The 18762-nt window shown below is 38.1% G+C and overlaps 1 protein-coding gene and 1 long non-coding RNA gene across 3 annotated transcripts in view; both read right to left on the bottom strand.

The window, feature by feature from the left end:
• Positions 1-18762, bottom strand: part of thoc2 (THO complex 2) — a 90583-nt gene that overhangs the window by 55555 nt on the left and 16266 nt on the right. For both annotated transcript variants that reach the window (XM_082178259.1, XM_082178260.1), the window contains exons 8-15: positions 15209-15369; positions 13443-13535; positions 11375-11530; positions 8133-8305; positions 6900-7095; positions 5677-5715; positions 4707-4837; positions 3536-3637 (exon numbers count right to left, since the gene is read on the bottom strand). In XM_082178259.1, the coding sequence (XP_082034385.1) occupies positions 3536-3637; positions 4707-4837; positions 5677-5715; positions 6900-7095; positions 8133-8305; positions 11375-11530; positions 13443-13535; positions 15209-15369 (1051 nt within the window). The remainder of the gene's footprint in view (positions 1-3535; positions 3638-4706; positions 4838-5676; positions 5716-6899; positions 7096-8132; positions 8306-11374; positions 11531-13442; positions 13536-15208; positions 15370-18762) is intronic.
• On the bottom strand, positions 5766-6893 carry LOC309505154. Its single transcript, XR_014208332.1, has 2 exons — positions 6488-6893; positions 5766-6442 (listed from the first exon to the last, which is right to left on the bottom strand). It is a non-coding gene; the product is annotated as an uncharacterized lncRNA (long non-coding RNA).

Raw genomic sequence — 18762 nt, 5'->3', positions numbered from 1 at the left:
AGAATATTGAATGAGAAAAAAGAGGGTGTGGCTTGTTTTTCCCCACTGTGAATTGATTGGATCTGGAAAAGGCGGCGTTTCATTGGACTTGCTCTCGGCAGACTGACGGCTGGAGGGGATTTTCTACTGGTTCTGCTCAAGATGACATCATCAGTGAAGGGGTCCATTTTGGTTTAATGCCACAAATACCAAAATACTTATGATATTCATCTAATTGTGTATATTAAATAAAATGTAGTTTTTTTGTTGTTGATTTTTTACTTCACTGGTACGAAACTTGGTAAAGGTTTTGGCACTTGCTGTGTGAACACACACACACACAAAATTCACACTTACATTTAATTATTCAGATCTGTAGGCAAGCATCAATGCCTTGAACACACTTATTAGCCTGGAAATCCAGACCTAAATCTGAAAGATTAAGGGTCTGGCATCGACTAATGAAAATCGGCCAGCTCGAGGGGCGGCACCAAGCATGCATTTGAAAATCTCACTGCACGCAATTGGATAACACTACGACCAATCACAACAAGCCCCATACGCTTAGCTACCAGCGGAGCTAACTGGTAGATTAGACTCTTGCCGTATCCGGTCGGCAAAACAGCAAAAACGTCCTTCTTGCAAAGGAACGATTCGAGCGGCGTCTTCTGTTCCTCTTTTAGATAAAAAGCAAAGTCTAACTCATTCATTGTAGCCGTTTCAAACAACTGGTGTTCATCCATAGCCATCTTGCAATGTTTACTAATGACTTCGACGTCGCAGCGCTGTCGTCTTCTGTTTAGCTCGCCTCTGGCCCGCCTATATCAGATAACCCGCAGTGATTGGTGCAGCTCGGATACAAGGGCATAGTTAATGAGCATCATTACTCGACGCCAGAGTAACTCGCAGAGCAAATTCAACTTGTGCTCTCGCGAGAACTCTGGATTTCCAGGGTACACACTTATATTGTTAGCAGTCAAAAAAATGACATGAATGGGAAACTAATGTCATCTCTTGGAAGCGTTTGGTCCTGCGCACAAACAAATTCTTACTGAAAGCTAATTTTTTGAGATATCAACTCCAAATTTGGAACAAATCTTGTTTAGATTTATGGGTATGATTTTCTCACAAAAAACAATCAGTACGTACAATTTTTTTTTTAAAAGCAGGATTAATTGTATGGTGTCACTTGTAAAGCCTAACCTTAGTCTGGTCATATTCATGAGTTTGATACTTTCAAATAAACAGGCAAAAACGCAAAACTACTTGATCAAGCTACAAACCACATCCAATGAGAGAGACTAAACGGTTGAGAGCAGCTCTGACACGGGCGTCTGACAGGTGACCTTGAGCTTCCCGCTCTTTCTCCCTGAACACTTCTGACATGTTTAGCCTCAGCTCATTCTCCACTCTCTCCCTCTCCATCCAATTATCTGCCAAAATATCATCATTTATTCAACACACTTGAAAAGAAAGCAAAGAATCTGATACAGCAATTCTGCAAACCCTTTCATAGAGCTCATCTATATGCACAGGGGACTGAGCACACACACACACAGGCCATCATAAACCTTGTTCAAGGAGAACTGCCGCTAAAGTTGTACCGCTCAGTGTCGTAACATCATAAACCTACAGAGTCTAAGGGTAATGGTTGAGGTTCAGAGGTGAAAACACCAAAAAATAAACATCCATTTAAAATATCTATTTGTAAAATGTAAGACTGACCTATCATGAGCTCTGAGGTTGTTAAATTATGGTTTTTGTTCCTATAAAAAAACAAATCAAATTGAACATGCTATATAAAAATATCTGTGGGGTATTTTGAGCTAAAACTTCACACACTCTGGGGACTTATTCTACATCTTGTGAAAAGGGCATTATACCACCCCTTTAACATGCCAATAATGCATTCTGAAGCGACGCCCCGTAAACTACCGGTAGATTACAGAGCCAGGGGACTCCATGATGGCCAATGATTGTCCACAACAGAGCGGTTCAAAGGTCAGGCAAAGGAACCAGCAACTGAGGAGAGGTTATGATGCAAACTCTAAGCTCATGGTGATAAACGCAGTGGAGTCAAACAACTCTCAAGCAGCCAAGAAATACAGTTGTAATGGTAGAAGATGGCAAGTGTGAAAGTAAAAAGCTTATGGTGGTCCTAAAAGCGGCCGCTTCGAAGAATCTGACAGGCAAGTGTGTGTCAGTATGAGAGGAGCTGCCCATGACCAGAGCCATCATGCAGCTGAAGGCACTGGATCTCACCACAGAGCTGAACGTATCCACCGGCGAGCTTAAAGCCAGCCTTGGCCGGTGCAGAAGAATGATGCGGCGTAATGGATTAGCATTAGCCTACACTGCAGCAGAATTGCCCAGCGACTTCAGGGAGAAACTGCTGTCTTTCAGCGCTATGTTTATTGCACTACTATGTTATGTCATCTAGCCTGTGTTTCTCTCTCTCAGACAGATTTCAAGACTACAATAAGATTTCACTTCTACTGTTAACTGAAATGTTGCTGGGCTACATGTGTTTCACTATGAGATGGAAAGCCTAAATGTTCTTAAATTCAGATGTGGACTACGGGTTATTTTTATGTTACGCCACAGTGTGTTTATTTTAAATGTGATTGTTGGTACATTTTACTTTCTATACAAAAATTTAAATATGAAAAATGTGCAATATGTAAAATGATTTTCAAATATAAATCAGGGTTGTCATATTGTGCATATATAGGCCATTAAACATGCAGCACATATATTTGTTTAATTTAATCGCAGCCTTTGTGAATTCACAATAGCACTATGTTATATTACGATTGTTAAACTGTTTTATTATATCATGCAGTCTTAGAAAACAGTCTGATGATGCGGGTCGTGGGTTCTCGTCTGAGGAATTTAAGCCAGGAATCATGACAGCCCAAGATGAAACAAGTAGCTCTCGACAGTACCTACACTTCCCATTCACAAGTTTGGGGTCAGAAGGATTTTTAAAAATTGTGAAATATCATTATTAATCAACTTTTCTACATTATGTTTTGAAATGTAATTTATTCCTGTCTTCAGTGTCATATGATCCTTCAGGAATCATTCTAATAGGCTGATTTTCTGCTCAAGAATTTATTATCATCAATGTTGAAAACAGTTGTGCAGCTTCAAATTATGGAAACTGATAAAAAAACAAACTCAGGATTCTTTGACAAACAGAAAGTTTAAAAAGAACAGTCTTTATCTGAATGTATTAGCATTTATTTTCCTTTACAACACTGTGAATGTATTTTCTGTGACATCTGATCAACTTCATGCATCTTTGCTAAATAAGTGTCATATCTTAGTGTTATAACAGTAGTTTAGGAGACTGAAAAACCAGGCCGTCACGGCTGAGTTTTACGACCATCCTCTCAGCATTAGCATGTTCAGTGAACAAGATAATGAAGACAATTCAAAACTCCATGTGATTTTAATCCTGAAAGTCCTTTAAAAACTAGGAATGCCTCTTCTCGCCTCAGTTTCAGGATTATATAGCAGAGCTGATCTAGATTGCGCTAGAAAGTAAACTTACTTCATGATGTATTTGGCTCTGTCCACCGTCTGAGCCTTGATCTTCACCAGGAGGGGGTGATTACCATACGTCTCGTTCTTCCACTGCCCATAGAGGCGATACCTAATCACACAAAACATGTGTCATAGTCATCAAGGCATTCACTGTGTGTATAAGGAGGGACTATGGGAATATGATGAGGGAATAGCAGTAAACACAGCCTCATATTCTTCAGCTGGTATATGACCACACATAACAATCATTTGATATAACGACTCCCGTGATAAAACAGCACATAATGTTGCACATCCACCATCACATTTAACAGTTTCCAACACACACAGTTGGTCGAACGTCATCCTTTGACTTTATTACATAGAAGAAATGTTATGTGTTCTGCTTGTATTGGCTTGTGGCTTGCTTAGTTGGGGACATTTAATATTCAACAATATTATTGATCTACATTTGACACCATTATATGAGAACTGAACTGAGCTGGACGATGACATCATGGTTTTCTCCAGAGCGGCTCTATATATACATACACTTGACTATTGTACTTCTTGTGGTTATGAATGTTTGTACGCTGGCCTTGGACACGGCGGGTGTGAAGCGGAGTCTCGCACCGCTCAACAGAACATGTCATCCCACAGCAACACGCATTTAATTCGGTGCTCTTCCAGTTCAACACAAAGGCAGCGCATTAATCTGCATTAACATGAATCTACATCAGGTGGACGAAACTTGCAGCGCGGCCACTACACGTGTAAATCATAAATGAGGTGACTTACATTTTAATAAAAATTGTGAATGAAACAAACATTGAACATTATTTGACATTTGAAAAACAGCGTTGGCTATATGACCCGTGGTGTGCCCGTGCTTATAGATTCCCAACTTGCACCACAAACGCCACTGTAAACACTTTCCCACCCGTTATGATAAACATTAGCAGGACACTGATGTGAAACTCGTAGCATGCAGATTCAGTAAACAGATTGGGTGTACAAGTGGAAGTTCAATTACTTTCATTAAGTGGCAAGTGATGAAGTACGTCCACTGCAGTCCAGTGTGAACCTGCAACCTTACCAATTAGGCAATTTGCCTAATGCAATTAACTAATGCAATATAAGCAAATAACTCTCCGTGTCCAGATCAGGCAGAGCCACAGGTGAAGAGAGCGGGGCCGTACCTGTGCTGGTAGGGGAAGAGTTTGAAGAAGCCCCAGATCTCCTCAGACATGCAGGCGTTGCACTCCATGAGTGAGAGAGACGGTAACAACACCTGATCAGCAATACTGAGAAAACAGCTCAGCAGAGTGTCCTGCCAGAGACACACACACACACACACACACACACGTCACGTCATGTGCATCTACACAATCAGCTGGAGACCAGTCACTGCTTTAATCAACGGCCTGTGATAGTCATATCTGGACTGTATAGAACGGTTTATGAATCTCTCAAGAGAACTTATTTGGCCATTACACGAGCACTCAGTAATCCAATACAATCGCATACAAATAAATTAGAAGCTATTCAGTGTTAAAAATGATTAAGAATATTTTTTGGGAAGAATGTATTAGGGATGCACGATATATCTGCCACCACATCGGTGTCGGCCAACATACGTTCATTTTTATCGTTATCGGCCCGATGAGAAAATTTGGCCGATGTATAAACCCGATAAATACTGTATTATTTCCTTGAGCTGAGACACTTCAGATGTGCACTGTTCAACATGATGGTTTTATACCGCTTGAAATATGATTGGAATCACTTCAAAAAAAGGAAAATACAGTTAATGCAACATGCAGCGCAAGTCTGTCATATAGGCTGCACAAAAAAAAATGAGAACATCATTATAATTGTGTGATTGGGACATGATGAGACTTGTTTTTGTAATCAGGCTCTCAAATTAGATAAAAAAAAAAAATGTATTTCGATTTATCGGCCAATATATCGCCTTTCAAATATATAGTTATCGGTATCAGCCAAAATGTACATATCGGTGCATCCCTAGAATCTATTAATGGTTTAATAAACAAACAGTTTTAATTGGTGCCAAACGTATCAAATACACTTTACAGTCAGCGCTGACCTGACAAAAAAAAAAAAGCAATAAACCTTAGATAAAACTTTAGATTCCCACTTATGACTCACCGTTTTGTCCTTGATTTCTTGTCTGCTTTCAGCTTGATACTGAGAGAGAGCGAGAGAGAGAGAGAGCGAGAGAGAGAGAGAGAGAGAGAGAGAGAGAGAGAGAGAGAGCGAGAGAGAGCGAGAGAGAGAGAGAGAGAGAGAGAGAGAGAGAGAGAGAGAGATGATCAATAGAGGCTAGCCAACAATAAAGTGAGACTGCACAACTCACACAGGTTACATTAGAGTGAGCCGAAGGGCTAATACAGTCCTGATATAAAGCTCATCATCTCTGGGACACACCATTACATTCTTACTGCCAAAAAACACACAAGTGCAATTATGTAACACCACTGGAGGAAGTCCATAAGCATAATGAACAGTGGTGAGAAGTGCTGAATCATTTCTACATTTATGAGAGCTAACACTCACAGCCATTGTACAGCCAATATAGAGTTGAGATATTATGATCAATATAGTGTTGTGCATCACCACTAAACATCCATCCATCACCCAAACCGCTTATGCTCAGAGTCTAAACACCAGAAAATGTAAAGAGCAACAGGGGGATAAACCACAAACATAACATTAAGTGTTTTTTGTTTTGTTTTTAATTAGGAAAAAGTTACTGAGAACTAGCCTGACTACGTCAGACTTCGTACTTCCGCTCAATTTCATTTCCCTTCTGTACTCAGTCTGAGACCGCATCATAGCTTTCCGTTTTCCTCCGGCCTGAAAACAGCCGGCCAATCAACGAACAGAGGGCGGGCTGAGAGCCGTGACGTAGACGCTGATTGTACCGTGGATGTGTAGATTTACTTCACATAATCTGCACAAGTCGTTCACAGCCATGTTCACTCCGGTATTTCGCTCAATGGTTTTGTTTTCGCATCATACATGTGTTTACAGTGGAAGTTAGATGCGGCTGAGCATGCGCATAACACACGCCATAACCAAACGTTATGTGATTGGCTTACGGGTAACCAATGATTTTAAGCTTCAGACTAGCGCCCCCAGGCGGTAAAGAAAACGTTTTTCTATTACGGAGCTCCAGACTCTCTCTACGAAGCAAAGCGAAGTAGCAGAGTCTGGTATTACCAGGCTAACTGAGAACACCTTTAAATATAAAATCTCAGTCAACAATGTCTGGTTGGTATAAACCGTTCCCTCTGATTGAGGGACAAAAAAAAACAAATGAATATAAAGAACTGCTGAAGATATAGTTGCATGTGTGTGTCAGTCTTCACCTCTTTCATGAAGCTCTTGCCCAGCCGCACGATCTTGGCGAACAGGATGGGGTCGTGGGACAGGTGCGGGCCCAGGTAGCACAGCATGGTGAACACATCCCTGGAGAGGTCCCCGAAGGTCTCGGCCGGACGAGGGGCCTGTTTGTTCCTCAGAGGCCTCATCAAACCCCCTTTGGCACCTTTGGGGACTGCAGCCCTGAAAATACAGCACGACATCCCAGCTCAGCCATAAAGACCCGCGTCTGATTTACAGCTGTGAGCCGGAGAACAGCTCACATGAGCAGGAAGTCCCGGTCGCTGTACGGTGTGTGTGTGTGTGTGTGTGTGTGTGTGTGTGTGTGTGTGTGTGTGTGTGTGTGTGTGTGTGGGCCACACTGCAGGTACACTCAGCTCAAAATAGCTCAAAAATACTTCATTTTTTCCATGTTTATATTTTTATGAAGAATAGTCACTTTTACAAAACTGTTGTGAAAATATTTAGAATGAATTTCATGTGATTTGAGTGTGTTGTCTGGATTCACCTCAGAAAATAAGGACTGAATTGTGGAATCCAGTCGTAGAAATGTCATTTACTTTATGATGTGGAGTGTCACGGAGTTTGGCCAAATTTGGATTGTGCACTGAATTAAATAATGAATATTAAATTCTACATGTTCAGCGGGTCTCAGTTTAAATGACTGTTTTAATAACAGTAAACCTCTGCTGTGCAGAACTTTGCTTGCCAACAAAAATTAAAGGGATTGTTAGTTTATTTTGATAACTTTAACAATTGAGCTAATTTCATAAAATGTAATGCATCAATTTGATTACCACCATTTTTGATAATAAAATTATATTAAATCATAAAACACAGAATATTTTAACAGATTGTCTGAAAACAAGGCACTATTATTGTTAGTAAGTATTAAAGATGTATTAATTAAATCGATTAGATATTATTTTTCCAAAATTTCTGATTATCCATTTACATTTTTATGGTTTTTGTTTTAATGGTTGAATAAAATTTGAACAGTCAAAAAATGTAATCTATTTCATAGAGTCTTCATCACCGTAACAGTTTCCGTTCATTTAGAGTTGCAAATAACCAAAAAAAGTGTTGGATCTGTGATGGCAGTCTGAATGATTGAGTGACAGATGACTGTAAACGAGTGGTGTTCCAGGCCCGGGACAGTAGACGCGTGTGTGTGTGTGTGTGTGTGTGTGTGTGTGTGTGTGTGTGTGTGTGAGCTGTACCTGCGGTAGAGCGGCTCCACGGTCAGGTGAAGCAGTCGGCACAGTGCGATGGCGATGGGCCTGTGGGAGGTGGCGTAGAAAGCTGGCATCTGATCCATGATGCTGTGCGCGTGCTGCCAGTCGCCGATCCTCAGCAGAGCCTCCAGCAGACCCAGCTTCTGGTTATCAGGAGGCTGACACGAGAGGAGGAACACGTTAGAGGAGCGCAGGACACATTCTTATCTCCACACACACATCATCTGTGGTGTTCCTTACAGCTTACGAGTCACACTAATGCAAAGTCTAATTATCCACAACTGCTGCAAAACCTGGATTTTCATATATTCAGTTGAAAGAGGAGAAAACGTTTAAACGAGGCTTCCACTAACAAAGCTTTGATAATTTGTGAATTTTGTTTTTTAATCATATTTTATTCAAAGCACAAGATCACATGAATCTATATTCACAGCGCATTCTTTGCCTTTCATATCAACAATCTGTTTTATTCAATGTTACATGTGTGAGAGAAAAGGAGATGCTCTAATACTATTTGTAAAAACATTGAAATTAAATTGATAAAACATTAAATTGGCTTTATTATTTGATTAATCATTCAGACCTGGTTTACCGTCTTCATTGTCAATATGAACGGGTCACTTTTAAAGGTCAATCAATAGTAAAACATTCTCTAAATTATCCTTGAGCAGGAATCAAGGGGTCATATCATGGAAAACACAATATTCTTGCTCTGTTGAAATAAAATAACTTGGTTGTAATATTTAGAAATAATTTTTCCACTAATTTACCAGATATTGATGGCTATATTAGTTCAAAACCAAAGCAAAAGTTAAATAAAATACAATGCATACACTTTATAGATTTGGTCAGATCTCCGAAACAAGCATAGGGAAATTTAATAAAACATTAAAGTAATTATAGCAACAGACAAACTTCAAACTTCAATTTTTATTCCTTCACAGCGGTGCACTTCCGCTCCTCCCTAAAAGCCCAAACTTGACATCCAAATCAGCCAAATAAGTGTGTGTTATGGTAAGTATCCTCATGAACACAGTTGGTTATGTCTTCAGTGAATGTAAACACTGAGAAAGAGTGTGTGTGTATCAGTATATTGGATCCGTGAAGCTCTTAAAGAGACAACAGCCTAATAAATCTGCTGCAGTCTGTCATGTTAATCAAACAACAAGACAAAGATAAAATCCCTCGCTGCTCTTGAATGAATAAACTGTAGTTTTAAAGCGTAACTCTCGCCAAAATGCAACCTAGGCTATTTTTGTTAATCTACCCGAGTCAATGGAATGGAAACGCCACTTTTAAGTTTGACTGTATTTCCGTTTCCGGTCAAATTGCGTTTGAATGGGAGAGCTTGGGGCACGACTATGATATCATCAAAATCGCTATTTTTAAAACACTAAGAAGGCTCGACACAACACGAAACTTTGCTCGAAGTATCACCAGAACTCCAGCATTGAGAACATTGTGCACACAGAGTTTGCTAAAAAGAAAGGTTAAGTACGACTCACTTTATCAGTTAGTGTTTCCGTACGCCAGCATTTTGTCAGTCAAAAGTAGTCGATCTCCGAATGCAACGTAATGAACTGATTCCATCTTTACTCTCCTCATGTTACGTTGCATTCGGAGATCGACTACTTTTGATACTCCATTCTAATGATGCTTTTACACGAATGTTTGACTCGGGTAGATTAACAAAAAGACCCTAGGTTGCATTTTGGCGAGAGTTACGCTTTATGAGGATTAGTCTATATTTAATGTATTTTAGATTTGATTACTTTATTCAATTTCTGTTGTAGGCTGTTACTTATCTGAACACCACTGTCAGTACATCTTCCTGAACAACTTCCTGTTTTTGTCCTGTTGTTGTTTGTTTGTAATTTAGTTACTTAGTTCTGGGTGTTTACGTGTCTTCTGTAATGGTTTTGAGGACCTAGTATTAGTTTCTGCTGAAGTATTGATAATATTGACATTTCAAATTACTCACATCATGAAATAAGACTGATTATATATATATATATATATATATATCACCCACCAATGATCGAGTTAAATAATCGTGATTTTAATATTGAGCAAAATAATCCTGATTATGATTTTCCCCATAATCGAATTATAAAGTACTTCTGAATAATGAACCGCACGTTTTTAATGTCTTTTGCTGCTATTGCACAGCATTTTGAAATTCCTGCATGCATTCTGAACGCATCATCTGTCATTACACAGTCAAGATTTAATTGAAAGCATTAACTTAGTACACAGCATGACTAAACTGCAGCTTATCTCTGCGTTCTGTGAATCAGCCTGTCAGACGGAGTCTCTGAACATGCACTGCTGTAATCAAGCACCTGATCAGCAGAGCAAAACGCTGACATTTACACGGATTTATACCATTAAATGCTAAAAAACTCTTCTGTGGTCTAAGTGTCAACAAACTAATCTTCTGTCAATTTGGGAAAGCCAGTTTGTTCATTTCTGGGAGCCAGTTGAAATCGACAAAGTATAAACACAAAGTCGATAAGAGATCCATTACGATTGATTTTATTGACAGTGATAATCATTAGCATCTGAAGATCAGTGCGTGAAGTCTTGGAGTGTACATGCAAAATAATAGTCCTGCTACGTTGCTATGTAATATGTAATTGTGCTGCTTTGTTCTTCATTTTATTACTTTTCAAATCAGTCACAGACTTGACACAAATTCACAGATTTTTAAATATAAAACCGTTCTAAGCACTTTGTTTTATGATCTGTCCTGACAGTGCTTACTTTTTATTTCATGAATAAATGTGATAAGTTAATATTACTGTTTCTTTGCATTTATTTGGGATTTATTGTCAGTTTACACGGTTAATTACTACTAACAAACAAGCAGAGGTGTAAAGTCCAGGTTCAGGAAGTAAAAGTCTTCCTCAGGATGTAAAAGTCCTCCTCAGGATTTGCTAATTAGCAGAGAGAACTAATTAGTGAGGTGGAATGCATGGGTGGAATAAACATATGGCAGGACTTTTACTTTCTGAGCCCTGGACTTAATAAAAAACAATAATAATAATAATAATAATAATTATGTTCAAGCACTTGATTTCTTCAGTATGGCTTTGGAATGACATGAGCAACAATGACCATTTTTATTTGTGGTTTACTATTTCTTTAATAGCAACACTAAACCCTCATTTGGGCATTGCCCATTAGTGGTGACGCTTCAGTTTAAAACTATAGCAGAGATAAGTTACCTTCTCATTCTTCTCCTCCTCCTTCTCCTTTTCCTTCTCCTTGTCCTCGGTCTTTTCGGAGGGCACGACCACCATGGTGAGTTTGCGGGCGATCTGCTTGGCCTCCAGGTTCTCTCTCTTGTGCTCTTCCACGATGTTGGAGTCCAGTGGGAGGAGCTGTGTAAAGAGACATGAGGGTTACCATCAAACACTGCTCTGTTCAGATAGGGTCACTATTAATCCTAATCAGAGGATCACACCATCATGCTCCCAAGAACACAAGCTCAGTTTGTCCAGGACTGATGACACACACCATTGAGTTTCTTTCTTCTGCTGAACACAAAGGAAGATATTTTGAAGAATGTTAGTAACCAAACAGTTTTTGGACCCCATTGACTTCCATTTTTATTATATATATATATATTCTTCAAAATATCTTTATGTTCAGCAGAAGAAAGAAACACATACAGGTTTGAAACAACTTGAGGATGAGTAAATGACAATTTTCATTTTTAAGTGAACTACTCCTTTTATTAATATTCTCCCATGATTTAACCGTGGTATTAAAACAAGCCGCCAAATTGTGTGTTTCTGCTGCAGATTCTGCAACTATTTCTCTCTCTGAATATGAAATGTGAATATCTAAATGGCATTAACCCAAGCATGACATCAAGCTGGCACTATGTTGTAAGCTGCTCTATTATGAGCGTGATGCTCCAGATACATGTAGGTCCCACCATCAAATATTCAATCTCGTCCACATGGACACATTTTAATACCATGTGTAAATAGAGTCAAAGTGCGTCTGTAATTCTATTAAGCAGAATTATGTTTCTAAACTACCTAAAAGGATGGCATTTGCTACCCGTTCTGTTCAAAAGGAAGTCATCTGACAATTTTGAATCCAATTAAGACAGAAAAGGAAGATTGTGAAAACCCAAAAAATTGTGGTTCTCAATTTGTCCAGAATCATGCAGCTCTACTAAGACACAGAAATTTCATGACAGCGCATTTTCAGCTCATATTTTCAGCCAATTTTCTCTTTCGGCCGAAGACAGACATTTTCAGTGCACCCCTATAGATTATACATGCAGACTGGTTAGATTAGGTTAAACCAGCAATGTCTAATCCTGTTTCTGGAGATCTCTCTTCCTGCAAAGTTCAGCAGCAACCCTGATCCAACACACCTGAACCCGCTGGTTGAGATCATCAGGAGCACATGGTGTGTGTGTGAGATCAGGGCTGGGACTGAAGTCTCCAGGTAAAGGACTAGGCACTTAAACTGATGCATATCCCCCTGTGTTTCTTGTTCACAGCCGCTAGACGCCGAAACGTTGCCATGATTACCACCACGTCAGTCATCGCAATTTCATCAGCGACTCACGCGGAAATGCATTTAAATAACAAAAAGCATGTCAGTGTGTACAGCCCCCTTTCCACTGCACACGACATTCGCATACGATCGTCGCACTTCTCCCCCTAGTGTCGGTCGCACCGAACCTTGAAACTGGTCGTGAAGCAACCGTTACCCTCGGCTATTCACAACGGCAAAATTTATGATTTTAATTAATATAACGCATGCATGAATATATCCACACAAAACAAAGGACCCTCAATACATCCAAAAATAAAATCATAGTCGATTTTATAGAGCTAATCAATATAAATATTGATTTAATAATTAATAATTATGGCAGAAAAAAATATTTTATAACAGCTATTTTGCAGAAATAGCGTTTACAGAATGACAATAAAAATGTTAAAATACTGATAATTCTAGCTTCGCGCTCATAGTTTTGATTAGAATCACATCCGGTCGACCGGTCGCATTCGGTCTAACCGCAGAAGTTCAGATATTTCAACGAATCCGAAGCTCAAATCGGATCCGAAATTTCGGCATACGCATATGATGGGAACTTCCTCCCGTACGACTCTCCAATGGAAATCAATGACTTCTGGTCGGACGGCTGTCGTTTGTCGTGCGCAGTGGAAAGGCGGCTTATGTGGCCGTTGATCCACGATTACAAACCGTTCCAGAAGTCTAGTATCGTCACACAGTGCTGATGTACGGCATGATCGTTCCACTCACATGAGCGTAGAGGTCTTCGAGAGCGATGAGGTTGTGTTGAAGAAGAGCTGCAGCGATGTGGTACAGAGAGGATGGCGTTTCTCCATTAGGCTCCTGTGGACACAGAGATAACCCAGATCAACACGACTACAGACAGGCAGGAGCGGGGCGGACAAATCCAGGCGTGCAAAATCATGCTCACTATATCTACAAGCTTATCTACTTTTGTACATTTGAATAAAAGTTAAGTCAGAAAATGAAACCTGATGAAGCAGTCGTCTTGCATGAGTCAGTGAATATTACAGCACAATAATAAGAATAAAACTAAAGGGAGTTATTTAGAATAGTTGCCATGCCAACTGATATATTCTGCACTGCAATGACGAACACTCAGACACAACGGCTGGAAACATTTCTGACATTATGCCCAACACTGGCTGTGCTTTAAAGCCTAGTAATGTGCCTAACTTATTGAATAAAAATGTAAATGCATACATGAGAGCCAAACCAGGGTCAGGAATTAGCTTTTCTATTAAGGGGCTTTTAAAGCTTGTAAAGGCCATTTTTATAATGACTTTTTTGAATATATCTGTGTTGTCTTTTTGGTCTACTGTAGACTGCTACAGATAAACTGATCCCCGAAGCCGATCTTTACAGAGCAGAGGTGGAAGAGACACTGCGTCTGACAGGGCATTTAGGATTATTTATTGCTTATCTGCAAAATGTGTAAAAAGAAATCAGATCAGATGTACATGTAATGCCGTAATCAACGCTTTCCATTCATTTAGCATTTTAATTTATTTTTGATTTAGTTTAATTCGGCTGTAACAGATTTAGTTATAAAAGTTAGGAGTCTTTTTGCCCCCTTATCTTGACTTTAGGGGGTATTTTGTTCATTTTGATGGCATTTTTGCCCCAAGTCCCAATGCATTTCTACCCCTGGCCCAAACAGGCAGTTCAGCATGTGCTAAAACACCAACACTGTCTAGGCTTGGAGCAAAAGTATTCAGTCACATGTCTGTGTATTAATTCTGTCAGCTATTTTTATTTTTATTTAGTCTTAGTCCTGAGTCAGATATACTTTTTAAATGTTATCATATTTAGTCAACCTTCTCATGTTTTGTTTATTTGACGAAATGTGAGTATTTTGGTCTAGTTTTAGTCAGTTAAAACTTGGTCACATTTGGTCAAGCTGCATAATGGTTAAATTGATAATCATGATTATTATGCTCAGAATTATGAACGATTGTCGTCATTTAAGAAACGTATTTTTACATTTCATCAGAATTATGGCACGCTTTCACCTAAAAAGCACAAAAGAAGAGAAGGTCAACTCATATGCATGGTTCATTAGGCCTAATCTAGTTTCCTGATTTATTATAGGCTATTTATCATATAAATTTGCACACTCTCTACATTATGAAAACGGGCCAAACAAGAAACTTTTCAAAAAATAAAACATGAAATTCATAACAGTAATTCCAATATTTCCCAATTACACTAATGTTTTTCTATTAAAACAACAGCATAAAGACTGTATTGTCACACGTTGTATTGCATTAATTCCGCTTCAACAATCGCAAATATAGTCGAGAGATTATTAAGATAAATATTGCATGTTAATATAGTCACAGTTATCATGTCGTCTCATCTTAGTCACGGAAAAAAGGTCATTGACGAACATTTTGTCGTCTTACTTCTGGTTAAGGAAATGAACAGTACTGTGTATTTAATGGTAATGACGAGCTGTCTGATCAGTGTGTGTTTGCACTGGTGTTGGATCATACCTGGTGGAACTTGAACTTGAAGCCCAGCATGTGGCAGAGGGTCTGGTGCTCGCACATGTAGGACTTGATCAGAGGGATGAAGAACTCATCGTGGTCCGAGCGACACTCGTACACCTCTAAGATGATGTCCAGCACTCGGTTCGGGTCCAGATTGAAGCATCCTGAGGACGCAACACTCATGTGTGAGGAACTGCACCACCTCATGATCTCAGTGACAGTGATGATTATGACAGCTGGTTTGAGCTCACTCGACTGATCAGAAACTTCAGTTCTGGGCTGCAGTCCCAGTCATTATCAGGGCTCAACAGAGACGGCCCAATGGCCCGGGGTAAGAGTCAGAGGTTCATCTGTCGTGTGTCCGACTGGCTCACTCTACATGTGTTTTTATTACTGATGGGTCAATAACACTTTATCTGTGCGATACAGATACTGCAACATCTGCCAATACTGACGCCGATCAGTTTAAAACACCTAATCTTCATGAACTTTCTAACTACACACTGCTTCATTATAAATAAAGAGAAAATATATATACACTACCGGTCAAAAGTTTTAGATCGGTAAGATTTTTAATGTTTTTAAAAGTAGTCTGCTCACCAAGGCTGCATTTATTTGATTAAAAATACAAACAAAAACAGTAATATTGTGAAATATTATTACAATTTAAAACAGCTGTTTTCTATGTGAATATATAGTAAAGTGTAATTTATTCCTGTGATCAAAGTTGAATTTTCAGCATCATTACTCCAGTCTTCAGTGTCACATGATCCTTCAGAAATCATTCTAATATGATGATTTGATGCTCAAGAAACATTTATGATTATTATCATTTTACATTTATCATGTTTTTTACATTTTTATTTCATGATGCTTTGATGAATAGAAAGTTCAAAAGAACAGCTTTTATCTGAAATCTAAAGCTTTTGTAACATTAAACACGACCGTTCAAAAGTTTGGGGTCAGTACGAATTTTAATTTTATTTTTTGGTGAAAGAAATAAAATAAATCAATACTTTCATTCATCAAGGATGAGTCAAACTGATCAAAAGTTACAGTAAATACATTTATAATGTTAGAAAATATCCTATTTTAAATAAATGCTGTTCTTTTGAACTTTCTATTCATCAATAAAATGTTGAAAAATTTTTTACACAACTGTTTTCAACATTGATGATAATAATAAAGAATGTTTTTTGAGCATCAAATCATCATATTAGACTGATTTCTGAAGGATCATGTGACACTGAAGACTGGAGTAATGATGTTGAAAATTCAGCTTTCATCTGTAAATAATGGTGAATAACGGTAATGCCAACATGGTAATGAATTCTGTATGGGAGACAGAAATAATACACTGGTTGTAGTGTGTGAGATACTGTAAATATTGACCTGGTATAATGCAGTGTCGCATTTGTTAATATGTAACCATCTCGGTTGATAGTTGTTTTGTAAAATGGTAAGAAATATGCAGTGTTGTTGTCTATTGTTATTTGGGTTTATGAACAGGGGTGGGAGTCAATAAGCTTGTCTTCTTCCCACTCCTTTTCGAGCTGTAATGTAAATTATTTTGTCTTTTTTTCTCTTTTATTATGTATATATATATTTGTGTTTTTCTTTTCTTTAGCTCGAAATAAAATATTCACATCAAATCTGAGGAATAAATTACATTTTAAAATATATTAAAATAGAAAACAGTCATTTTAAATTGTCATAATATTTCACAATATTACTCTTGTTGTTTTTGTGTGTTTTTTAATCAAATAAATGCAGCCTTGGTGAGCAGAAGAGACTTCTTTAAAAAAAATACAAAATCTTACCGATCTAAAACTTTTGACCAGTAGTGTATATAAATACATAAATAAATAAATAAACACACACAACACACATTTTCGTCATGCATTTCATATTAAGTTTACAAAAGTTTCATAGGTAAGAAATGTGTTTAATGCTTTGTTAAAGAGCAGATTGGGAACATAAAATAACGCATATTTTAAAAAACGTCATAATAAATGTACATTTATTTGTATATATATCATATTAACAGCAATAAGATATTAGCTATGTTTCCATCTACCTACTTTTATGCGCATTTTGGGATATCACATAAAAAACATGTATGTTTTTTTTTAAATGAGTGATTTTTTTAAACGAATAAATGAATCCATGCGCATCATAAGACTTTGCGTTGAGACGGCATAACTGGACTAACAGCGTCTGAAGGGCCTGAGCAATGGCTGTCGTCACAGTGATCCTGTATAATTCCCTCCCAGAACTGTCTAACACGACTGCGTTCCCAAACAGCAGCCATTCGCCTCAGAGAGCAAGCTAACTTCACCATGTCTTTTTTCTGCACGCTCTGAGAATATATTATATATACACAAAGTCAAACATTATTATATATAGAGTGGCTTCTCCCACTGCAGCAACTTCCATATTTCTCAGTGATATTTAGCACCAGTTTATCAGGGAGTGACGATTCTCTTCGGCTCACAGTAGGGAAACAATGCTTCATTCACAAATGTTTTATGCAATATTCCAATTTTGCGCATAAGGTCAAATCAGACGGAGTCCGACTCTGGATGGAAACAGCTATTGTTGTCGACTGATACTGTACTGGTGTTTATTGATACCGTTGTCGCTGCCTAGCTTTATCGTGATGACATTCCACGTGAAGCTAATGAGGAAATGATTAGGGCTGGGGAGAGACACAAATTTCACAATTCGATTCGATTCGATATTGATTATTTTGGATATCAGGTACAATACATGGCAAATGTTCTCAAGGAAAACAAATCTCTTAACTAATGCTGTGAACTATGGGAGTCAGTGGTAGCCTATAGGCTTCATTAGCCTACTATAATATTGAAGGTAAAAATTTAATGATTTATGTAACAAACACTTAAATTACACTTATTTATTTTTATAATAATAAAGTTATATGAAATAAACATTTAAATGGTGGCTGTCATTAAAACTTGCCAGATTTATTCAAACATGCATTAAATATTGAAGAACATTAAAAATTATAATGAATATGTAATATGGTGCATATATTTAGCAAAATGCTCCTCTCTAGAGTTAATTTTTCTAGCTGACTAATGAGTTTATGGTCACTGGATATGGTTTTTCTGAGGTAAATGTGACGTTACATGACATTGTTGTTTTACTGACGTCTTTCCACGGTTGAAACACTGATTGAGCGATTCCATGTCACATGATATGGATTTCAATAAGTTGTACTCTACCTTTAAACACACTTTCAGATGCTCATTCATGTTTATTTCGCGCAGTAACTGGTATTATTAAGGTGGAAGAGAAGATCATGTGCTTCTCTTGAGCTGAGCCAGAGCGATCTCACGCCACAGCGACAAAACTATATTTATGTTTTTGAATTTCGTAAAAAAATTGATGTAATTTGAAATCTGAGATTTTGTTTCATATCAATAGTATCAAAGGACAAAGATTATTGCGAGTTATTGGATGGGATGCGCGCTACAATGTTACATTCATTCATCAACTGAAAACAGGATGACTAATCGATTCTTGGGATTTAA

This window comes from Leuciscus leuciscus, assembly GCF_965113295.1.
Source record: "Leuciscus leuciscus genome assembly, chromosome: 8".
NCBI classification, from domain to species: domain Eukaryota; kingdom Metazoa; phylum Chordata; class Actinopteri; order Cypriniformes; family Leuciscidae; genus Leuciscus; species Leuciscus leuciscus.
Note: the sequence above shows the minus strand (reverse complement) of the source record. Positions and strands in the feature narration are given on the sequence as shown.